General features: G+C 26.4%; 1 protein-coding gene across 4 annotated transcripts; it reads left to right on the top strand.

Annotated features, from left to right (window-relative positions):
- Position 1: 1 nt before the first annotated feature.
- On the top strand, positions 2-25,409 carry LOC107451320 (TBC1 domain family member 19). 4 transcript variants are annotated; one of them, XM_016067388.3, is made up of 18 exons: positions 2-85; positions 2,753-2,862; positions 5,573-5,645; positions 6,394-6,506; positions 8,129-8,203; positions 8,405-8,468; positions 10,335-10,434; positions 10,600-10,660; positions 11,817-11,937; positions 13,517-13,629; positions 15,215-15,289; positions 16,340-16,402; positions 17,759-17,909; positions 18,990-19,099; positions 19,195-19,286; positions 20,985-21,100; positions 23,446-23,516; positions 25,191-25,409. In XM_016067388.3, exons 2-18 carry the CDS (start codon positions 2,767-2,769, stop codon positions 25,299-25,301), a joined length of 1,605 nt encoding a protein of 534 aa, XP_015922874.1. In that variant the 5' UTR covers positions 2-85; positions 2,753-2,766; the 3' UTR covers positions 25,302-25,409. The 4 variants fall into 4 exon arrangements, with proteins under 4 accessions (XP_015922874.1, XP_042906708.1, XP_042906709.1 ...); XM_043050774.2 differs by lacking the exon at positions 2-85 and adding an exon at positions 198-309; XM_043050775.2 differs by lacking the exon at positions 2-85 and adding an exon at positions 367-456.
- Positions 25,410-26,352: the final 943 nt, after the last annotated feature.

Here is a 26,352-nt window from a genome sequence, read left to right on the forward strand (position 1 = left end):
AAATTAATCAAAGCTATAAGCTAATTCTGATCACTTCTATTAAGTTCACCGGTGTGTCAGTACCCTCTCGACTCGTTTCGTTTCAGTAAGTTTTCTGTTTATTTTGTATCAATAATTTTTTTTCTGTTTAATTTCCTCAAGGGTTTAATTAATTCTTAAAAACTTTATTCTCCTTCTTGTTACGTAATTTATACTATAATAAAGTTTTACTAGTATGCTAGTTATTTATTCGTGATGCCTTTTGATTGAACTAAATATCCTATTCAGAGGATGATTACTCTTTTAATAGAGATCTATCTTTTTGTAAATGTAATAATAAATTTTTGAACAACGTTGTATTTTTTATTTAATCACCGCTTTCTCCTTATTTTATGGTCATGTGGAATATTAAATAATTCACTGTTACATCAATTGGTATTCAATATATTTTTGCATTATGTGCATGGTCTCTGTTTGGTAGAGCATTGACTTTCTGTTTATTTATTTAGTTATAAATAAAGTTAAAAATTGCAGTATTATATAATTAAAGAATAATTTATTTTTGTTCATTTTATAATATTATCAAAAATTTAGTGGATAAATAATTTATAAAGGAAAGGACAGTAAGCAGGTATTCAAGTTGCTATTCAGATTTTTAACTAACATTTTTGCATTCAAATATGTTGGTGTATTAGTATTTTAAATGGGAGATAGTGAGAATAAAAATTAGTTAAAATAAAATTTAGTAAAAATTAGTAGAAATTCCACTTGACTTTAGAAACTATAAGTCCTTGGGACTCAGAATTGGCATATTTTTTAGTACTTTTCATTATAAACTTGTCTCTATTTAAAATATACTAGAAAAAATTCGCTTACTAATTAATTCATCAAAGAATTATAATCCAAATGTCTACCGTAAAATACCGATAAAGCCCTCCTAATTTTATCAAAATTTGCCGCAATAAAGAGGGGTGCAAATAAACGGTACTGAAGGAAATGCAAAGCGTCTTTTTAAAGAAATCACCTGAACTTCAACAGCAATCTCTATTTTTAAGTTTCGGTACAAATCTAGCGTATACAAATGGGTGAAAAAATAAATTTCAGTGGAAAAAATAAATATGGACGATAAAATAATTCATTAAAAGAAAGATTTATTTACATTAATCAGAATCCAAAAATCCATCATAAGAAGTATTAGAGTCATTGTCCAAAATAAGGTCAATGCACTCTTCATTCAATTCATCAGTAATATCATTGTCTATAGATCCGACATTAACTCCTGCTAATCAGGAACGAAAAAGTACATCTTCTCTTTCATTTAATGTGTTAGAAATACCACAACGCTTAAATGAGTTTGAGATCATCTTTTAGGAGACAGGCTCTAATCCATATCTCTTCTACCCAATTCTTCCCCCTTTCTATTAGCATTTTTTTCTCCAGTTAAGTAACTTCTAACAGTACCCCTCTATTCCTTTTACTCAATCTTACACATTCAATTCTCCCATCTCCCCTCCCCCCCCTACTTTTCTTTCTTACTGGTGAGCATATGTACCATTCAACACGACTTTGACTTGCATGTAGCAGGGTCAAATTGAGAGAATTTGCTTCTCTCTCTCTTCCCACTGGACTTTACAAACACCTGCATTTTTGTTAGCAATCTTCAATTCAGTTACTCTGATTGATTAATTTTTTTTTCCTCCTACTCATTGCTCATTTACAGAATAACACTAATCTTCTATTCTAAGAATCAGAATAACTATTTTTTAGAAGCAAATTCATAGAGAAATTCTTAAAACAAGAACTTAGAAATTGTGTTGTAGGGAAAGGGGCACTTTTTTGGTATTCATTGACAATCAGTATTTGTGTGAAGCTACAGTGCTCTCTCAAGTCAGGCATTTTATGGTATACCATAATAACTTGATATTTTCTTAAAATAACCACAAAAGTATTGTGTCTCTTATAATGTTCTAATTCATCTTGATGATGTCTTACAATAAGTCTCCTCTAAAAATTTGACAAAATAAGTATGTATTCCTGAAAACTTTAACACGTTTAAGATAACATTACAAAACTTAGCATTGTTTTAAAATATCAAGAAATAATATGAAATGATCATGTCGCCATAAGGAAATCCATCAAAATATTCAATGAGTTTAAAGAATTTCAAGGGGAAAATATTAATAAGTTGTAACAGATTTTGTAAGGAAAATTAAAAATTTGGTTCTAGTAACCAAGACGCTCTTCTTCTGATGTTTAATAAGAAGAGAAATAAAAATTCTTTTTTCTTTTTTTTTTAAAGTCTAGCCTACAAGACTTATTTCATAATGGAAAATTGTGCATTTTAGGGGATTCATCATAATTTTTTTTTTTTTTTACGTACCCTGTTAAGATTTTTGAAGTACTATTTGAAATAAATTATAAATCTATAAAATAGAAAATTCACCTATATATAGTATTAGAATTTATATCTAAACTAATCCTTTTCTATAAAGTTTGTATTATATAAAATGAAAATAAGGAAAATGTATTGACTTCTTAAAAAATAAATTTACATAATTATTCGGTGCAAGATCTCTACTGTATGTAAGGAAGTACTTGCTTTATTATTTCAGCCAGTTTAACAGCTTGTAAACATAATCTCTACTGTATGTAAGGAAGTACTTGCTTTATTATTTCAGCTAGTTTAACAGCTTGTACACATAATTTTAATATTTTTATAAAGTCAAGATAAAATATGTTCATTCTTCTACTCATCATTATTTTATGTTTTCAGGTTTGCTATTAGAAATGGCAAATGCATATTGGCCTCAAACATCAACTAACTTTATAGCTTCAGAAATCGAGAAGACAGATGTTTATCGAAAGCTCTTAATGAGTCTTCAGGTATATCTTTTTTCCTATTATAAATTATTTCTGTTGTTAAATGTAAAGTTTATTACTGACTGAATAAAAATTTGCATGGCAACATTGAACAAACACTCTGGAAGCTGTTGCAGTACTATAAAATTCCAGAATATTTAGTAAACATTGAAGAATATATATAAAAATTACAATGTACAAGTTATCTATGCTGGCCAACAATCAGAATTCAAGGTTGATTCCATCGTTAGACAGGGTTGTATACTTTCTGCAACAATCTTTTTAATTGCTATTGACTGTATTATGAAGAGATTATCAGAGAGTAAAAAGGGTGTAAAATGGAACCTTGCTGAATATCTTTCTGATTTTGATGTTGCAGATGACTTATGTTTACTGATCAATACCCTTCAAGATATGCAAACATTTTAAACATAGAGGCAAAGAAAGTGGGTTTATTATAAACTAAAATAAAACTAAAATTTTGAAAATTAATCTTAAACAATTAAATGTCTTATTGGAAAATAATAAACTATAGGAGGTATAAGCAGTTATATGTATCTTAGAAATATAATTAACAGCAAGGGAAAAACTGATATACTAAATATATTTAACAAAGCAGTTCTTAATAAATTCTGGAAAAACGAAAACATAATAAGTTTAACAAAAATTAGAATTTTCAATACTATCATTAAATCTGTCTTACTATATGGATCTGAAACATGGCGCTGCTATAAAAAAACATGAAAAAACTTATTAACAACTGTTTAAGAAGAATCTTGCATATCAAGTGATTTCATAAAATTTGTAATGCAGAAATCCTTAAAAAAGCATAACAGAAGCCGATTGATCTGGAAATTAAAAAACATAAATAGAAATGAAGTGGTGGTGGGCCATTATGCAATTTCTAAAAAAAAAATCGGAAAGCAATAGGTCTAAAAAGTTGCTTACAAGTTGTTTCTATAAAGGTATAAAACTTTTTATACCTTTATAGAAACACTGAAAAAAGAAACCACAAAAAGGAGGAGAAAAGAAACAATGAACTAGACTGCACTTTCATGTTTGCTTTAATTTAAGCTATTTAACTGTACATCTAAGAGAACACAAGGATCATCCTCATTCTCTAGACAGACAAAACAGTGAACAGGAATGTTAAGATAAAATGAATTTTATTCAAACTTTACAGATAAAAAAACACCTGCACTGATATTGTTGATTTTCATAAAAAATTTAAAGCAAATGTAAAGTAAGAGTTTTGAAAATTTTGTAATTAAATTCAGCAACACTTATGTCTCATAAAATATAGTCTATTTTCTCTTTCTCTCTCCGTTGCTTGCCCAGTTCTGTAAGCGTAAAAAAATATGTGCTGAATCAAAATTTTCAAATGTTTTATGAATGTGTTATATCAATAGAATTTTGGAGCCCTATTTTGCATGAATGTGTTGTAGAAACGGTTTAACAACCGTGTATACAAACTTTAATTAAGTCAAGATTTGGACATTTGACCAAAAAGTAATTTCAATACAGGGGTCTGTCCGTGGTGAATTTACTATCGTTTAGCGGTACCTTCACAAATTCAACTTAAGGAAAAACGGTAGTTTCTCAAAATGCTTATAAAAAAGCTTAAAGTTCTAAAATTCTCCTCCCCCCTCCCAGCCTTTTGAAATTGTGTTGTTGTATCCCCGTAAAAACAATAAACCTGGAGTTAATAACGCATTTCGGTTTGCAATGGAAGCCACCTGTGGTTTGCTGTTATGACATAGTAGAAGAATTCACTTTCCCACCCCATACCTGGCTGAAAGCATGCCAGGATCCCGAAAATTAATTTTAAACATTATTCTAAATTTATTCTAATAGACCTTTATTTTTTTTATGAAACATCTTTTTCTCTGTGAAACTTTTTTCCAGTCGAAAATATTCTCATAATGAAGATAAATTTCAGTACTATTACTGTTAAATGTATGTTTCTATTAAATTCAAGTTGATATTGGACAGTGATTTTTAGGGATTTTTAAATTTGATACAATTTTAAGCCTAAAATTTTACAATAGCAGAATTGTTTTTGAACATATGGGGAAAATATGTATAGAAATTTACCAGGCATTAATGCTTTTTATTTGTAATGACGATTTCTGAAAATATTTTCTTATTTTACTATATTTTTGATTATTTTTTCAATAAAATTTCAGACAGCTCTTATTCATCTAGTTGACTGTTTTAGTATTTTAATCCTTGCAAAATATTCTTAATGAATTGTCAAAAGCAATGTGCTTGCATTAAATTTTTTCATTAACTTTTTATTTTATTGCAGTTCCAAATATATTAAAAAATAACCATATTATCGAAAATTTTATAGATTTACTTTTCAGATTGCTTTTCATGATTTTTTTTTATGTTTTTGGGAGTTTAGAAAAATGACTTCATGTTGCCAAATGCCAAGAATTTTCTAGCGCCACATAATTTTCAAATGTGTAAAAACAAATCCTTTAATCGATAAAGATTTAAGTTAGATACTGGCAGTTTGGATTTTTTAATTTTGGTTATCACTAACTTATTTTTGCAAAATTATATGTTTTGTAAATTACACTGAGACTTCTATGGTCAGTTTTGTTATCAAATTCTTACATATTTAAATAATTTCCTTTTTATGGTAAATTTTTATTCTTATTTAGGTCTTTTGTCATAACTTTTTATTATTCTTTTAAGAAATTAATTAGCATGTTTTTTTGATTCACAGGAACTTATTTTGGATCCTGAAATATCCAGTGATGTTTTAGAAGATCATATGAGAAAACTTATTTTAGATTCAGGTACATAACTAAGATACTTGAGTTGTTTTATTAAGTCTACTTTAAATAGTCTGCAAACATTACATTTAAAAAGAAACGGTCTTTTTTTATTGTTACTATTAATAAGTTAGAATTTGTTAAATTGAATCATAATGTGTTGAATCAAATTTAAAAATCTATAGAAGGTTCTTATTTGCTAAGTAACTTTGAAAAAGAAAACTATTCTTCATTCTAAAAAATTTTGTAGATTAACAGGTTGATAGTTAGAAGATTAGATAGCAATACCTTTCACTGAAATAAAATGACAGGATAATAAATATAATGTTGCATTTATTTACAAAATTTAAGTTTGTCTGTTTAAATCCATTACTGTTATCTCTTATTGAAGTGAAATACTGTAGCACACTGCAATAAAATATTTGGTACAACAAAAAAAATACAGAAGATAAAGTAATCAAACAGATATTTTTGAAGATGTACAATTATAAAATTTTTTGCTTTGACTGAACGAAGTCATTCTGAAAAACGCTTGACCAAAGATGGGCAAACAAAGTTCTTACATAACTGATCCTAGTAAGAAATTTATAATTCTTATCAAGTGGACACTGTAATTACCTGGCTTATCTGTATGGAGATTATTTATACAAAATACCAGGCTGATAAGTTCTAAAAAAAATATTTATTTTGAATTAGCTCTCTAAATCAAATGTTACATCAGAATTTTTATGAAAAATAAGTGTTTTTATATCTGTATTTACTTTTATTACAGGTTATAAACAAAAATTGCGTAATTTAGTTTATCAACATATTGTAAAAAATCCTAGTCTGCGTTCTAAGGTGCCTCAAAAGAAAGAACCACTTGAATATATCAAGAAAGCACAAGTATGGCTTTTTCTTTTTATCACAATAATTAACTATTTATTCATAAATAACTAATATATACCGATACAATAAATGTTTCATTCCTATTTAGTAATATTTTTATTTTAGTTCTCTTATTTAGTTATTTTTATTTTAATAATCGCTTCATTGGAATGTTGCATTTTTCAAATTAATTATTTCTTTATTGAAGTAACTTTTTATGTTTAGAAAATGCTATTTAACTCATAATGTTTACATCATAATATCTTTCAAAAAAAAGTATTAAATAAGCAATTATATGTTTTAAAAAATTGCATGCTATTAGAATAAAGATGAAATGTATTCAGCATGACTTGGCATGGTGCTATTGCTCACGGTATACTCATTATAGTCAATATTTACCACTATCAAGTAATTTTCTTCTGTGTATAGCACTTTCGAGGGGCCGTACAACTCTTAATTTCAAAGTATCTGTATTAAAACTGCTTAGTATTGGTGCAGTTTTAATAATTACCAAATATATCTATATAATATTTTATACCTTAGTATATTTGGTACTTATTACATAACCCTTCAATATTTGAATTTATACATATGTGTCAGTGTCAGCCAACTAAAGCAGAATTTTTTTTCGAAAAATAATATTAGAACTTCATAAGGATTTTGGAACATGACCATTTTTCTATCTAACCTATCTACCTATGACCATTCTCTATCTATTTGACCATTTCTCTATCTTCTCTGTCTAACTCTGCATTGCTTGAGTTATTTTTAAGTATGTTGGATATACACCATGTATTTAAAAAAACTGCAGATTTGTGATTAGAAACTTACATTCACGAAGAAAATAAGTTCATCTTATAATTTTTCCATAGCAAAATTTATATTTGACGTTTATTTATTTAGATTTTTTTATCATAGGATATTTTTGAAATCAAATAAGTAGGATAAAAAATATATTTAGAACTTTGAAAATCTAAAATCTCTCAATATTATGAGTTAAAGTTAAGAAAGAGTATAGTTTAGTTTCAATTGAAATTTTTTATATTAGTCATTGAAATGTCATTTAAGTATTTATTATGACTGCCAAATAACCAAAATGTAAATTTGTAAGGATGCCCAAGTTAGTCATCAAAGTTAAATATATCTAATGATTTTATTTCGTAAAACTCTCTACAGCTGAGTCGATTGAAGTAGGAAATTACTATTGGAATCATGTTATTTAAATAGTTATACCCTATATAGTTTTATCAGTGTATAGTTTTCCTTGCACAAAAGCAAAGTTTGTCTCTCACTCAAGACCAGGCAAAATCTTTCTTGTTAATTCTTCTTGTCATTGAGGGAGAGGGTGGGGAGAAAGTCAATTTGCATTTTTGCCATCTTATTAATAATTTTTCTTATAGCGCTTCTTCTAAATTATGCTTTTGCAGTATACTCCATTTAAATTTTTCACTTCTCATGTTCATGTCATGCAGAATCAAATTAATTCTTTGAAGGTTCTTAAAAAATTGTTGTTTTTATTTCTCACTTTTTATGCGACAATTATTAATTTTTACTATTTTCTTCTTTGTAATCTCATTATTCAACTCAGCATCAAGTTTTGTTTATTCACTCTATACATGCATGTTTTATTTTATTTTCAGGAAAATTGGGAGCATAGGATTACTAAAAGCCTTAATAATATGTCCAATGAGCTAAGCATGGTCTTTTCTCGAAAGGTAAAATTGTTTTTTGAATATTTTCATTTGCTATCAATTTTGGATTACGATTTTAAAATTACTTTTCTGTATTTGATATTTAACCATATTAAAGTATTAAGTAACATGTAACTTTTAAGTTGGTTTTTGGAGTAACATGTGTTTTATTACAGTAATATATAGAGTAGATTTTTTAACTATAAATATTTTTTTATCCTGTAGCGTCCAGTTTCTGAACAGATTGAGTTTGAAGCTAAGTGGTCCGAACTTGGGTCAGAAGACATGGGTAATTTTTTTTTCTCTTTACATGATTTTTAAATATGTTGACTTTTTATTTTACTTGAAGGGAAATTGCTATTTAGACGATTAAAATTTGCCAGTGACAATACTTGATTTATTTTGTTAAACCTTTATATATTACTTAGGCACTCTATTTAGTATGAAGTCGGAAAATCAGATGAATGTGTTATTATATAGAGGCTGTTTTTCCTAGTGTTATTAATTCAAGTAATATAGATTTTGTTTCATATTCTCTATGAGAGTTATATAAAAATTGCATCTTGAATTTAATATCGCTCACAAATAATCCAATTTTTAAATACAAACCCAGAGCACCCAATTCATAATAAGTCATTATTGAGGTCTGTAAAAGTAAAAGAGAAAGTAAAATCATATAAAATCAGTCTGTTAATGGAGGTTGGTCGTTATTAGGAGTTACTTCCATTGACTTTAAAATGTTATCGAAGGTACATGATTTTTGGCAAACAATTTTAATTTTAGTCAATATCATTTTCTTAGTGCAGAAATACCACTTGTGTTGACATCATGAAAGCCGACTGGAGAGACGAATAAAACTTAGCACGAATAAAAATGCTCCTAATTATGAGTGAAAACAAATTTACCAACTATAAATGATAGAACTATTTTAAATAAATAAGCAATTATGTTTTTTGTTTAAGTTTGCATTTAATTTCATATCAGAAAAATTAGCTTTAAAAAGTGAGAAGATACATTTTTAAACATGCTTAGTTTTTTTTTTTTTTTTTTTACTTCTTCTCTTATTTAACATTCAATTTTAAAATTAAATTTTGATCGCATTCTCTTTAGTGCACTCTGACTGCAAAATGAGGTTGTCGATTACTTTCAGAGATTGTCAAAAAGAACTTTCTAAACAAGAACCACTCACAATATTTTGAATATATTTGAATCTACTTATTCGTTATTTTGATAATTTTCCGTGTTTTCTTATTTGATCTTTTCCACATTTGGTGCTGAGGTTTGCCCGGTAGCTGGGAGAGTTTGTATGGTCTCTCTTAAAGTTTTTATTCAACACAAAGTCCATGGGAAAAATTCCATGCCTCCCAAAAGTTGCTGTAAATAGAGGTGGTAGCTACGCAGAGGTTGTCTTTCGTTGAGGTTTCACTGTATTGTTAATTGCTACCAATAATGTATATTTTGTGAGTTATTTTATTTTTACAAGAATTTTATCTATACATATTATACAACAAATATTCCCTTGTAAACTAAAATATAATTATGTGTTTGGACTTTCTTATTACATCTATCGTAATATTTTTTTTGTGGTTACTTATTTTTTAATTTGATTTTTTTACAAAAACAAAATTTTACCAATTTTTAAGCTTATTTTTTTCTTTTTAAACCATTATTTAATAAATTTCTGAGGGCTTCACTTGTTTTTATTCATTATTATTGTATAAAGCACTTGTACTTGTTTTTACTACTTGGACTATACTTGTCTTTATTTATATTAAGGTTTCTGTGTACTTAGCTTCATGCACAGTTTATAAAATTTACTTAAAATTTCCCTTAATCTTTTAATTTTAATCCTCTATATATATCGAGGGTTTTGATGGTAATTTTCCTTGTATGCCATTTCCTGCTCTACATTTATTTATTGTCCAATAAATAAAAAATAATTATCACAATGCCTTTTAAGCAGAAGAAATATTATTTAATTTAAACTATGTATTTTGTTTTGTAAACTATTTTTTGGGTTTATACATTTTAAAGATTTCTATATATTTTCCATTACCTGTATATTTTACAAATATATATATAGAATTATATTTCTTAACATGAACTACATTTTACTTCCTTATGGATATTTAAACTACAAAATTTTACATTTCAGATTTAAGCAGATTTCGTCCTGTGTATTCTCCTAAAGATTTTCTAGAGGTTTTAACAAATGTAAAGTGTCCAAATGTATCTGCCAATACTCCAGATCCAGGGTAAAGTTTTTAATTTATGTGAACTGTTAATTGCATTAGTTATTCAAATTCTGTTTGTAGAATTTTGCTATTGAATATGATAAATTTAACAATCAATGCTGATTATGTTCATTTAAAATACTTTTAAAAAAATTATTTTTATGCTAATAGAACATTTCTTTTTAGACCATCTACATATTGGGGCCTTATAAAAGTTCCTTTGAATGTAAAAAGTTTTTACCAATTAGTAAGTCAATTATACTATTGTTCACTCAAACTTTAAATTATAAGTACTCTATTGTGTTGTGGATTTTAAGTGAACTAAGCAATTATCAAAGGAGCAGTTGAATTTCAATAGAAATTATAGTTCCAAACAAATACTCATAATAACCTATATGAAACCGATCATATGACTGAAATAAGATAAAATCTATAAAACTAAGCAATTAACCTTTATTGGTGTCGTTACAATACAGAGCCGTGGATGAATATAGTGTAAAGAACTAACAATTACTGGTATAGTTATTAAAATTCATTTGGTCAGAACTCAAAAACTCTCCAAAGGTATCTCCACAAAAGTTTAATCTTTATTGCAATTAAGTCAATTCTGTTTTCCAAGACCAAGAGATGCAGAGATTAAATCCAAGGGCCATCATTCTAGGTTCAGATTTCCATTTATATTGCATCCAAGCAAGCCTTTTCCCTGGACGCTTAAGGGAAATAAACCTAAAAAGTGAAAGGAAAACAAACAGGGCATCAGATGAAACTAGAAGTTTGAGTAAATAATCAGGAGTGCTCTTTGAGGAGCCTCAAGAAGAACCCTAAGATTACAGATAGAATAGAAGGGTGTTCAAAACTTTCAGTAAGCAAACAACTGTATCTAACATTTAGATACTAACTCCATCTCTTGATCAGTACTCAACCTCACTATCAAAAACTTGTTACACCAAAAAAAAAATTCTAATCACCAATTCATCAATGTAGCATTGTTCTCTTATCTGCTAAAATTATTTTCTATTAGTATTAGTTATCATTTTAAAGTAATAATTTTAAAATACGTCTTTCTACAAATGTTTAAAATAATTTCAGGTTTTGTCTAATAAATTATCAGTTAAAATTTACTCTCAGTTCTAAATTTTATTATATTTAATCAAAAAACTTGATGAATATTTTTTAGCTAAATTATTCAATAGATCCTCCAAATCACTAAAGTAGAACAGCCAATTTTGTTTATTTGATATATGGTTGTTGTTTTTTTTTGTTATTATTTATTTTTTATACAATGTTAAACACTGTAGCCTTGTAATTTTGAACGTAACATTAAAATATTGCACTTCTTTTAATATATTATATGCATACTTATAATTATAATAAATTTTTTTAATGAAATTTTAACATTTTAGCGTTTGCAATTTGAAGAGTTATCAGGTAATATTGATCATCTAGGTCTTAACATTTTGCCTTTTTCAAATTCTGATTATTCCAAGAAATGTTTGAAAGATAGAGTTGCTCTAGGAAAGCGTGGTAAGCTACAAGTTAATTATTATTAATAATGTATTTCGAAGTGTTCTTTTAGCATATAAGTTAATTCTGATTTTTAAAAAAATGCCATTTTGATTTTATTTTTATCATAGTGCTTTAGTATGCAAAAATTCAGTTGTTGCACATTATTTATATTTTTATTAGCCTTATTTCTTTTGTAACCATTTTCTCAATATTAATACTCTTTTTTACACTTTTGAAAGATGATGACTAATAAAATGGCATCTTTCATATAAAAATGTCGGCTATATATTTATTAAAAAGAAAAAAATTAATTGTTTGTAGTCAACACGAATATCTTATCATTCACATCAATTCTTTTAATTTTAGAGGAATTAAACTTAGATTAATAATCTATAAATACATTCATAAAAATTTTCATGGATTCAACCAGTAAGTCTGGCATAACTGCCAATTGCCAGAAAAATGTAACTCTATCTGATAAATAAGGAAAAGAACATCATTTAAGTAATCAAGGACCGTAAATAAAAATAAAAACTTTATTTTGATAATGTGTCCAATTGATATGAATCAAAATTTTTAATGTTAGATTGTGTTTATTAAATGTGATTATTTTATTGCCTCCTCTGATGATTTCCTTTTATCAATGATTTTGAGCATTCTGAACTATTGTTGCAATTTTACAATTATTTCTTTGACTTAATATTAAGGAAAATTATTTATAAATTAAAACTAATAAGCAGCATGTTTTTTTTGTTCCATTAAACCATCATTCTTAAGATTCTTAGGAGCGCATTATAAGACTTATATATAAACTAAGAATCTGGAAACATCATAACATAAGTTTTTATTTGGAACAATTTATTTAATGCAATCCAGGCCAGAGACCTATATGTATACACTTGAAGACTCTCAACATGGTCTGCCGGCACAAGAACACAAAGCCTCAACGGACTCGCTGTTACAAAGCTTTGAGTCTGTGATGATTATGAGCATCACAAATTATGCAAAAAAGGCATGTAAGTGAATCCAAACACAAAACCACATGGCAGCAATACCAATCCACGACAGATAACTGGTCAAACGCCAGGCTGATGACAGTGAAGTATCTACCTCCCCATGATCGATGAGCATGGCCATCAGGCTGGACAGCAATTGCATTGACCCATTAACCATTTAGCAGGGAAATAAATGTTGTCGGTAGAGTTCAGCTCTTAAAAGTGTTAAAGAAACGGTAGTAACTGTTGTTAAGTTACTGAAGATGGTGGGTGCTAGTTTTTCGTATTTACTTGTCAATAAATACGAGAAATTGGCGAAAAATAATAAATTTTAAAAACGTGTTCTTTCATGTTTTTGACCATAGACATAGTGTTGCACTAAAAGGAAACAACATTAAGATTTGTTTATGAATAAATTGCTGTACAGAAAATTATGGTATTAAGGAGAGATTAGCATTAGAGATGGTATGAGGGAATACACTGAGACCATGAAATATTATTATTGCTATCTCTGATATGGCTTTTAGAGTTAACTGTATTTTTAAATTTTTTGTTATGAGGATCTCTAACAATTATTAAAGCAGCAGCTCCATTCATTTTAGTTCTTGAAGCAAATCATGTTGCAGTTGCTCGTGAATATTGCAAAAAAGGATGCCCTGATACTTTAAGAGCTGCTCTGTGGTCACTCATTTTGGGTGTAGACATATCTGGTGCTGTATGTATAATTGTGTCTTATTTTATCTCAAAACAAAAGCATAAAATGTAATAAATGTACAATTTAAATTAACTTTGATTTTAACTGGTGTGCCATTCTTCAAAATATGAAAATATTTTCTTTAAAATTTTACCTTGCTTCTATAGTGTGGCTCTAGAAACATATATGTTATTCAAAATACACTTTTATAAAATTAAATTTTCCCATGAAAAAGAAATAAAATGCAGAAGCTTATATGTTCCATATTTTATTATAAGAAATTCTGATATTGCATTATACAGCCTATGCATTTTTGTACTAAACCCAAAATTTTTTAGCCATTGAACTAAATTTGTAAACCATTATTTCTTTTGATATTACCATACATTAAACGTAAAGCATCTCGAATAACCTTTGAATGAAGAATGAGTTACAAAGCCACCTAGTTTCTTATCCTGGGTAGTCTTTATCTATAGTTAAAATTTATCGAAATAGCGATTTCTTTACATTAATGATCACAAGTGTATATTGCAGCTTCGTTCAAAAATCAGCATGAAGACCGGTATGCTTTCATTAAGTTAGACGAATGCGTTTACAATATTTGTAAATTTCTTTACAAAGGTTTCAATTAATTAAACATGCTGTCATAATTTTATTGTTGGAAAATTTTAATCACTCTTTTCGTGAAATTCTATTGGTTCTCAAAAATATTTCTTGTATGGTATATTTTTGAGTATCCCAACATGTGTTAATTGTTAAGAATGGTTGCAGAGAGCGAAATTATTATTTTAAATGTATTTTTTATCCTTAATATATTATTTTAAATGATGCTTTTATGTGATTAACATTAAAAGAAAAGAACAATTTGTTGTATTCATTTCTTATTTTCTAAATTACATATTTGCTTACATTTTGCAGTTGTCTAAACATATATTAACATAAAAAATATATTTACGCTATTATTAAATATTCTGTTAGTTTCCAAATTAAGGTAAATGTTGAGCATCAGATAATACTGATGCTTTTGTCTATTTTCTTGATCACGGCAACAGAGGAATGAATATTTTTGTTTTCTGCGTTAATATTCTTATTAATATACAGCTTAGTTTTGTCCAAATTATTCTAGCATTTTTTAATTATGAGTAAATATTGCTGGTATTTTTTGCACTCATGATCAAACAAACTCTAGTTGTCTGCACTCTATTCAATGGCCCGGGTAATGACATGGAGTGCTGAGTGTATTAAGAGATATCAATAACAAAATTAAAATTTAGCTCTACTTAATGAGTGGATGTTACCTTTTCTTTCTCTGTAATGTATGTCTATTTTATTGGCTTTAAAAGAAGCCCTATTTTATTATTGCTAAGAGGAACACTGAACAGGACGCATATATTGTTAAACATTGCTCACTTATCACATTATCAAGTTAAAATTTCTTCTAACTTTTACTCTTTTTGTAAAACACTTGCAAACCAAGTTGTGATTAAAAATTTTACCGTTTTATAATTTTTTATGAATAATTTAATGTGTAGCATATATAAATTCAACTTTTTCTCTAGATAGTAGCTATCACTTCATTTAGGTAATATTATTTATCTATTTCCAGCATAAACTTAACTTCAAGCATTTGAAGTCTTGCGTATTTCAGCATGATCTATTGATTGATAAATTAATTTTTAAGGTATGTAGCTGGTTATGTATTTTTGATACTGCAACTTTTTAATGTTTAGGAACTGTTACTAACAATTTTTCAAAATGTATAAAAGTAGTGATTATTATTGATGCAATTTTGAAAAGGTGTGTGTTAAATTATATAATGCATTGTTGCAATAATGTAGATTCAACCTCCAGAGTCGTGATTTCTGCATGTTTAACATACATATAGTATAAAGTAGTTAAAAATAATAAATAAAAAAAACTTTCGCTCTCAAAAAGTTTTATTAATCTCTGCCTTTTTCTGTCAAAAGTGGCTTTAAAAATTTTAATGAAAGAAAACATTTTCATGAAGAAGATTTGAAATGATTTTGAATGAAGGAAATATTTATTAAATGTTTTCAAAGTGGGCTTTTCTTTCAAAAAGAAAGAGTTAAAATAATGAATGAGCCACATTCAAGAATTCCTTGGATAAATCATTTTTCAAAATTCATTTAACAGTTTTTACCTCTGCCGGTCGAGAATATGAGCACTCTGGAATTGTTAAAATATTTGACACTATTTTAGTGAATTGTAAAATGATTAACTTTAATTTAAATCTGATGGGAAAATTGATTGACATATTAATGTTATAATTATAATTTTTTTAAATGTATTTTTTTTTTCAATTAATATACAATTTTTTTAATTTTTAGAAAACGTTCAAAACAGCCTTATTTTTTAACTACACAAAAAGTTCTAAGTTTATTACTTGTGATTTTCATCTCCATTAATGAGTTTAATTTTTAATTCCATAATTATAATTTCTAAATTAGAATAAGAAATATTTTCTTGAAAAAGTGCAATAACAACAGACCATTATATTTCGTATTGGAAATATTAATGCCAAAATTTTCTATTTATTCAAAGACTAGGATTTTTAAAAATAGTAAAATAAAACAAGTAATGTAGCAAAGCATTTACTTAGAAAGTAATGTGAACTATATGTATATTAGTAAAATTTCTTGTAATTTATTGCATTATTTTTCTTAATTTTTTAAATATAATTTTATTTTTATTTTACAATACTATATTTTAGGACATACACTTGACAGCCTCTAACGATGATCAATACTTTGTGTTTGAAGACCTCTTGTATCAAGTAAAACATTTATTTAAAAACATTGCATCTATTTTATTTACTCATAGTTTGTTGTCTAGATAAAAATATTTAAAATTTAATAAATTCTGTGCATTTTTGCTCATTTTGTATGTTAGAGTTTCAGTCTAATTTTAATCATCAACATTTTGTAATCATCTTAATAAGTGAAAATGTTATAAAATATTGTGAGTGTAGTTTGATATAAAAAAATCATCTTAGTTATTAAATTATATTTTACAACATATTAAAACTAGACATAAAAAGGTAACTTTAGTTGACTAGAATTACCTTTGATATTAGTTAGCCCAATGTAAATAAAAGTTAGTTTAAAAGTTACATGATTTTCAGTCTGCAAAATCCACAAAAAAGTGTAATAAGACTAATGAGAAAAAAAGTGAAACATGCTGACCGAGAACTAATAAGGTTTAATAGATTCAATGATTATTGAAAGTTATTATTTTTTTCTCTGATGGGAAAAAAGTCAACATGTTTTCGATGCCCAAAACCTGGGATAAAATGTGAATGTTTTTTTTACCAAGAGACTCTTGTTCTTAGTGCTCAAAATATGTCAACCTATCTTCCATCTTTTCTATGAATCTCAAGAAATTTTTAAATATGCTTTTGCTTCACTTTTCATTGGAGTATTTGTTTCTTAGATTCATTGATGTTCATATTATAACCATTAGTAAAGGTTTAATAATCACCATATTTCAAATCATGTAAATTATAGTTTAAAAAAGATTATATCATTGATTATTTATATCAAGAAGCTATTCAAAAATAGATAATAAGTTTGTACAATTCGTTATAAATAATCCCAAATGTGCAACTTATTTCAAATTAATGCGAACATTTAATTGTAATTAAAAAATACTTATGCAGAATTATATGATTGTATAACAAGTACCTGATTTCAAAATTAAATACCTCTGAAACAATCGATGATTAAGGGAGTAAACAAATAATATATTTAAGGTGATATTACCTAAGTTAATTTTTAAAAATTGCTATAACGGCAAATTGAACATAAATACAAATTATGTACTGAAGAAAGCTATGCATTAAATGGAAATGTGTGTATTTTTCACTCACACACTGTCACAGGTTTGATCTCAGCCTTATGACAAGAGGCAGTTTTCAAACCAAATTCAATGTTAAGTTCAATTAACTTCTATCAGCAACTTTTGTAATGTAATGTAGCTTTGTTACTAATTTCAAAATTTTGTAGAGCTTTTACAATCAATATAGCTTCAAGTTCATCCTTTTATTGCTAATTGTTGAAGACTCTTTTTACTAAACTCACTGTATTTTAAAACTTAATTTTTTATGATCCTAATGCTCTCTTATTGCTTGTAGATACTCCTTGTGTTTTCTCGAGACACATCTGTTCAATCACATTTTGAAATTAGCTCGGCTAATCCAGTGAAAGGAAACTTGCGAGGTACACACACTAATGTTGTCTATCCTCCTAATGGTGTGATTCCCTTTCATGGATTTTCCATGTATGGTAAGATAAAAATAAATTTTATTTGTTTGTTTAGTTTGTATTATTTTATTAATTGTATTGTAAATTTAAAATTTATTGATCTTTAGTTACAAAGTGTTTTGTTTTACACTTTAATTGTCGACATTTTAAAAACCAAATATACTTAAGCAGATTCACAAATTTTCTAGTGGTAATATAGTAATATTGATAATTTAAAATGTTATTTTGTAATTACAGTTATAAATAATTTATCTGTTATTGGAATTCTGTATGTTTTCTATATATATGTTACCAGCAATGTACAAAATACTGGCATTGTATATAATGAGCTTGCATCTTTAGGCAAAGTGTAAATTATGAGAAATATGATATACTTTGTACTCAATGGAAAATGTTCTTCACGTAAAATATAATAGATGTATAGACAGAAATATGATAGAAAAATTGGCAGATGTGAACAGAAAAAAAGCAGCACATTAGTTTGTCTTTGCTTTCTATTTAAAAAAAAAAAGTTTTGATATCCAGTCAAAATTAATATTTTTCTTTTCAATAAATCAATTTCTGCATGAAATACTGATTTTACTTTAACCAGCTTAACTTTGTGTATGGTATACTGTGTTAGTGTATACTGGAAAATAGCTCACACATCCCTGCCAAGTTATTATCATGATCATTCCTGTTATTATTAATGAAAACATGGTGATTATTAAAAATTAATACCTTTCTATTAAATATTATAAAATGAAATATGAACCTTCATGTTAAATAGCAAGATAACTTGCTAAATAAAAGTGTGAAATAATCATCATTGGATACTTTGTCAGTTAGGTATTGATTACAATAAATAGGCAATATGTGAAATGTTTTTCATTACATATTTTGCCAGACAAAATTTGGCATTGTATACAATGCATTTCAGTCTTTGCTAGTAACATATTCCTTATTTTTAATTTACCTTCTTATTCTGTAACTAAAGATTTGTTGCAATATTCATATTGAACTTTTTTATATGCCTGCTAATATATTAATTTTTAAGAAAATCTTATGCTTAAAGTAAACTGTTCTATACTGCTTCACTCATCATCTAACTCTCTTTCCCAGTTGCTCCTCTTTGTTATATCTATGAAGATCCCATAACCCTTTACCACATATTCCGTGAACTTTATGTGCGGTATTTCTTTCGGCTGCATAACCTCTCCTCTCACCCTCAGGTTAATATTCAATGTGCTTCTAACCAATACTAAACACATAATACTTTTTTACATATATATATTTTTTTTTTTATCCGAGTTGTCCTTTTTCTTAGGGTGTTTTGTCACTTGCGCTGTCCTTTGAAACTTTGCTTGATGAGGTGGAACCTCAATTGGCTTACCATTTCTCTGTTCATGACATTTATCCGTAAGTTGATTTTTTACTGTTTTCATACTTTAATCTGATTTAAACGACTATATTAAAATGTAGGATAAATGTCAAAAATTTATATGCACCTGCATTATCTAAGAATTTTTTATATTTCAAACATGTTAAGATAAAGGCTATGATTAATGCTTTCAAAAATTTATCTATTCATAATAGTTACTTGCCTATTTAAAGAACATGAAATTTTTATTTTTATCAATTGATATCCAATTTTGTAAGTTAATAAGCATATATTTGACGTTGTGTTAAGACTGACTTAATTACTATCCAAAATAAATCATAAGTGAAAAAAGGAGTCAGAACAGAAATATACTAGAAACATTAAATTAAATATTTTTAAAAACCACTATTATTTAGAATAGTGGCAATATTATAACTTTTTCCTTTATTATTATTTTACATAAAATTTAAATTTAAATAAATAGAACTATATCTTACAGATGCTCAAAATATGTAAACAATTTTGAAGTATAAAATTTGTCACCAAAACTGTACAAAAGCAAAATGTTGTTCTCAATTTTGTGACTCTGTGTGAATTTATTTAAACTTCAGTAAAACCTTAGAACTCGGTGACAAAAATAATTTTTTCTGTATTTAACTTGTAATTCCTACATAATTTTCAAAGCAAAATATTGGTATGCAAGCTATATTTTTTTTTATAACAAGTTTGAAAGCTTTGATGTTTTAAAAAGTTTCAAAGAAAATCAGTTATAGTTAATTTTTTCCTTGATTTCAATTGAATAAGATTTCAATATAACTACCTACTATCGTCGAAATATTATTACTTTTTATTTCCGGGGGGCAAATAAGCTTAGCGCTTTGGAAAGAACATTCACAATTAAACTGATTCAAAATATATATGAAAGATTTTAGTTGTAAAGAGAATAAACTATCTGTCTTTCTTTGGGGGGGAGTGAAAATATGAAATAAAATACTTTTCAAATGACTATTTTTCTGTGATGATAATTTGCTAGTGTGTTTTTTAAAATGTGTTTGTTTGTAAAATGCATAATGACTTTAGTCTTCAAACTTTTATAAAAAAGTGAAATGTTTGATTGTAACCAACCTATTCAAAGGAATCTTTCAGAAGTCTCATAAATTTCTTATCTTACTGTGACAGTTGCAATGAATCTCTTCATAAAAGGAAGGGTGATTCCTTTTTCTGTTTACCAACTTTGTCAAGCAGCCTTGATAGCACTGTGGTTAAGGCAGTGAGCTATCATTGTGCAGAACCAGGGTTCTTGTTCCTGGTGGCAGCTTGAAGTATATGTAGTTTCAGATTCACAGGCACAGACTTGTCCTGAAAGTATTGGCAGCCTGTGCGCAGTTCTAGCTTGTACATTGTCACCAATAAATATGCAGCTTTATATTCTCTCTAAAATTTTTGAAATGTTAAAACTTATAGGAAATATTTCTTTATAATAGGCTTGGAATCGATATCAATCATTAATCACATTTCCATTTTTATTTAACTTATTAAATTCCCAAAACAATTATGAATGTTGTTATATTATTTCATAATTTACTATTCAAACAAATTTGTATCATTCATATGAATGAACAAAACAAGTTTTTTTAAAAAAATAAATTCTTTACTGTTTTATTCTATTTAAATATTTATGACTAAGCAAACTTCTCAGAGCTGATATGATTTAGAAATTTCTTTTTTTGTAACAGTTTGAAAATAGCTGTAAAATGGATTATTAAGGCTTTTTCGGGGTGTCTTGCTACTGACCAGATTTTGCAGTTGTGGGATTGTATGTTGGCTTATGATTCAACTGAAATAATTGTTGGTGCGTATAGTAATTCTTTTGAAATCATTATAACTGATACACTATTATTTCTTATCAGAATATTGAAAATTTGCCTTTTTATAATTTTATCATAGTTTTAATTGTGTTTTGTCTTTCTATTAACTTACTAATGTTTATTTGTAAAAAAGAAATTAAAAGATTTTGTTTCCTTACTTAAGTTTTTTTTCTCCCTAAATAAAATCTATCTTCTTTTTTTTTATCAGAGAAAACAAAAAAGAAATCTTAAGCTTATAACCTATAGAAGATTGTATTGATAATTCAATAGCAATAGTTTGGTGTCTTTCTTCTAGTATACTACGCGCATATATGTATCTATTGAAATTCCTAAATATTTCTACTTTTTCTTAAAGTGTAAAGAATTTACAGAATAAAAATCAACAATCCACTTCTTTTGTTTTAATTATTTTAAAAATTAAATTCCTATTTTTTTTTAGTTTGTTTTAAAATTTATATATACTGTGTAATTTTAAAATGCCATATGATATTTTTTAAGCATTACATACAATTATTTTTGCTTACAAGCTTTGTCAGATCATTTTAATAAACTTTTAAAATATTGCAGTTTTTTAAATGCCTTGTTGTGTTAAACATAACATGTAAGAAAAATATAATGTCTTTTTTTTTTTCGTTTAGACAGAAATTTTGAAATAATCTATTTTTGAAACTATACTTTTTTTAATTAATGATGTTTAAAGTTTCGTTTCCATGCAATTAAAAATGTTTATGTATTCTCTTCATTTACTTTTAACTTCTTGCCTACTGCAGTTTTTAAAATTACATTTATATCTACTATGCTTTCTCAATCAGTTTCAAACTTGCCAATTATTTTTAATTTCCTTATTAAGAAATTTGGAAAATATATAAACTACTTTAATTTAAAAATTTATATGTTGGTGAAATGTTTGTTTATTTTAAAATGAGTGTAAACTATATTTTTCAATTAAGAAAATTTAACTCGTGCACACATATACTTGTCCAAACAATATGTCTAATAATAATTAAAATTTATTATGTTGAGATTTAAATCATCAAATCAATATAAATAGAAATTAGTTCAGTTAAATTTCCACATATTTTATTTATCATGTAAACTGCTGCGTAGAGAAGTATCATGTTGTCTAATCTTTCATAAATTTACTAGTTCCCCAAAAAGATGTTGGAAAATCAAATTAATTTTGTTTTCCCAACATCTTTTAAATTATTTCCCTTCTCATTTGCAATGTGTATCTTGAAAGAGAATGAGTAACTTATATTTAGTCTTTTATATATTTTTATTCATTTCCTTTTTGAAGTTCTCTAAGTTATTTTTTAAAGAGTTTTGCAAAGAGATTGTTATTTATTTATGAAAATTATTTTTATTTGAAAAGTTTTGAAATTTAAAAAAGTGGTTCTCAAATGCAAGCAGTTCCATGGAAGGGTCACACGGGTTCCGAAATTTTATGATTTTCAAAACCTGTAGTTATATTTATTATATAAAATTTCCCAATCAAACACTCCATTGAATAACATGCAGAGAAACATATATTTCTGTATGGTAAAACAACAAAGTTGTACTTTAATTTCTGTTTGGGTTAAACCATTATTTTTTTAATGCATTGCAGTATTGAAATATTTTTAAAAACCTTAAAATATTAATGCCAATTAGTTGTAATCTGATTTTTATAAAAATAATGATCATTATTCCTAGTTTTAAGTTGTTAGGGCTTTTATTGTAAAAAAAATTTTTGTACCCATTTATAAATTTCTATTTTTGATTTGAATTAATCGATTTTGCAATGCGTAAAAGCCAATCCTTAGTTTCACTCATGCTGAAAAACAAAATTTTAAATTATCACAATGATGCAAGTGGATCATCTGAAGGTGAAACAATTCAAATTTCTAAAATCAATAGCAGCAACTAAAAAGATGTTCGATGGGTTTTAAAGAGTTTTATGTGTCTTATATTGAAGTTTTGATTGTGTTTTAATCGTGACATTTTATCTAACAGAAAATATAATTTTTTCAAACTAAGCACCAACTTCAATTTGTTTCGAGAATAGAAATTTTCAATTCTGAATGTCCCTTATAAATCCACTCTCACCCTTCATCTTTAATTGTAATTATGGTCTTAAAGAGTCACTTTATGCCCCAAAAAATGCACTAATTGTGGGAATAGTTAAAAAAATTTAAATGTAACAAAATAACATTTTTTTAAACATTGTCAAATTAAGTATTTTTTAATAAGTTTATAAGCAATTGTACATCCTCTATCTAATATATTTTTCTTGGAAAAAATTCAGACTTATAGTAATATTCTTAAACTTCTAATATTTTTATAATTTTAGTTTTAGCTGTTGGTATAATGTCTCTAAGGAAGTCTATTTTATTACAAGCTGAGAATCAAGCAACAGTGGAGGTAATTGTTTTATCATCAGCTAATATTTTTTAACCGATGAAGTACATCATATTTTACAATTCATTTACGTATTGATTTTTCATTTTATTTATGTTTTGTTATTTTAAAGAAAATTTTTTTCAAAAAAAGAAATTATTAGAAAAGGTTAAAGAAGGAAAGTGTTTACGTCCTTACACTTCACAAGCGAAGTCGCTATTTTGAACACATATAACAAGGGATATACTCCAACGGCTATGCAACTGTATATAATAACTAAGCTTAATTATAGTTTGATTTGTTATAAATATTTTTAAAAGTGATAGTTGTTATTTTATCTGTTCTTAGCAAAATTTAAGCAACTATAATTTGTTACAAATGTTCCTTTTCAAATATTTTTTTTTTAAATCAAAAAAGAAACTCCTTTTCTTTTTTCATCTGAACACATTAAATTTTTAAAATCAAGATCATTTATAATATAATCAAAGCTTGTCAATGATTTACCATAAATGAATATGTAAAAGATTACAAAATTACACTTAGACTAAGTAATTATGAATATTTATTTTACTCTGGTGTGTATTAATTTTTTATCTTAAAATAAGTTTTATTTTGTCTTAAGAATCATTGAGCTTTCTTCATTCAATACACATACATATTTAAGCTCACAAATGTGAGCAATTTTATGTGATGTAAAATGTTTATGCCTTATAATTTAAAAAGCTTTTGATCTTTATTTAAATGATTTGAAAGCATTTTTTTCTCAATGTTATTTTAGGATATGAATAATTTATTGATTGTATGTAAAATTATTTAGATTTTCTCTTCTATTTCTTAAAATGTACTGAAAAGTAAAAATAACATTATAAAGTCAAATTCTTGACCTATCTATTAAAAAAAACTATTGGGATACTTTCCAAATTGCTGCTTTTCTCACCTATATAAAAATAGCAGTAATTTTGTGACCTGCCACTGAAACTATTAAAATCAAACGTTTCTTAGTCTTTATTTTCCTTCATTGCATTTGAAGCTTAATTATCTATGTGCAAAATAACCTAGCCTTTGTAATAAAACTATGTAGAATGTTCTGCAATGACAACCCTAAATCAATATTTTTAAAACTCTTTTAAAAATTAAAAAAAACTAAGCACATTAGGGGTCACACCTTAAGGATTAAAAATGAAAGTGTTTCCTAACTCTGACCGATCATTATTAAAAGTCAGATAAGAGCAATGAAAGAATCAAAAACCAATTTATTTATCTTGTGCTCCTGTATTGTATATTGCCTATCATTTTATCTTTAAAAAAACTGATTTTAGATTATTTAATCCTTTTCTTGTTCTTATTCTCATTTGAATATAACTTGAAACCCACGATATGAATGCATGTCTTTTAGTCCTTTTTTTTTTTAAAGAATTTGTTGCTTCATAAAGAATATATTTTAAAGGTGCTCACAACAAAACTGTATTTAGCCATTCTGTCATATGTTACATCATAATAGCTTGTATCTCCTTTATTGATAAGTGGTAGAAATTTATAAATATAAGATGTTCAGTAGACAGTCTTTTACATTTGCAGTAAGTATTAGTGATAATCATACAATTTATATTTTTAAGCAAAACTTCCTATATAAATTCATAAGTTGTTTAAATTCCTTATATAGTTAATGCAATTGTTAATTGCTTGAATTCCTTTCAGAATATTCTCGCAGATATATCTGCTGTTAAAGTTATTCCCATTCTTCATGGAATGTTAAACAACAGCCACCATCACTCTAGTTACGTTTACAGTGCTGCTTCATCACGATGAGTTTGATTTGAGAGATACAAATATATTGTATTTTCTCAATGCTTACAGTGTCTTTCTGCTTATACTTAATTTATTTTTATAAATAATAAACTATATTTTTAGCTTCGATTTTATTTATTTACTTTTTAATATCTCTACTTCATTTTACATGCATTAAAAAACAGAAGGAGCTGTGTTCCGACACCCACATCACTGACAGAGCACATCGCCGACACAAACACTTTGGCAACTTGATCGATTTTATATTGATTTATATTTTATGTTAAATTTTCTTTAGTCCATTGTCATTTGTATCTAAAAAACATTTTGAAATTTCTTTATATTATTTAATGTGCATTTTTTGCAACAATTATAAATATGCTCTTAAAAAACATTTTAGGTTTGAATTGAAGTATATGTCAATGTTAATTTTCATTTGATTTTTGATTTACAAATACTTCTTTTTGGAAATCAATACAAAAGTGTTTATTTAAAAAATACAGGAAAATTTTTATTACTTTAAAAAATAAAATTCAAATTGATTAAAAAGCAATGAACCATTATTATTAAAAGGAATTAAACTAAAAGAACATTTTTATAGAACATATATAGATAATTATAGGATTAATAAATTCATCTGGATATAAATTTATCTGGAATTATTGAACTAATTTATTTTAAACTTCGGCATATAAAATTACATTGATTGAAATAAAAAAAAATTATGCCGAATTTATTTTTTATTCCTAATTAAGCATAATAAATAATTGTAGTTGTATTTTGCATAATTAAACATAAACAAACTGCATAATCAAGTGCAAAAATTTGAGATTTTTTTATTTTAAAGCATTTTTATCCATAAAAATTTAAAATACTTTCAAAAATTTAACATTTAATAGATTTTTTAAACCCCTAAATACACAGTGTAGCTAACAATTCTATTAATTTCCATATGGTTCATTTTCCGAATAAAAGTATCATGCATAAATCTGTATAATTTCTCATAACATAATATAATAATAACATTTCAGGAACACAGAGAAATTATGGCACCAGAAGTAATTGAAGAAGA

Source organism: Parasteatoda tepidariorum, chromosome 5 (genome assembly GCF_043381705.1).
Source record: "Parasteatoda tepidariorum isolate YZ-2023 chromosome 5, CAS_Ptep_4.0, whole genome shotgun sequence".
NCBI lineage: Eukaryota > Metazoa > Arthropoda > Arachnida > Araneae > Theridiidae > Parasteatoda > Parasteatoda tepidariorum.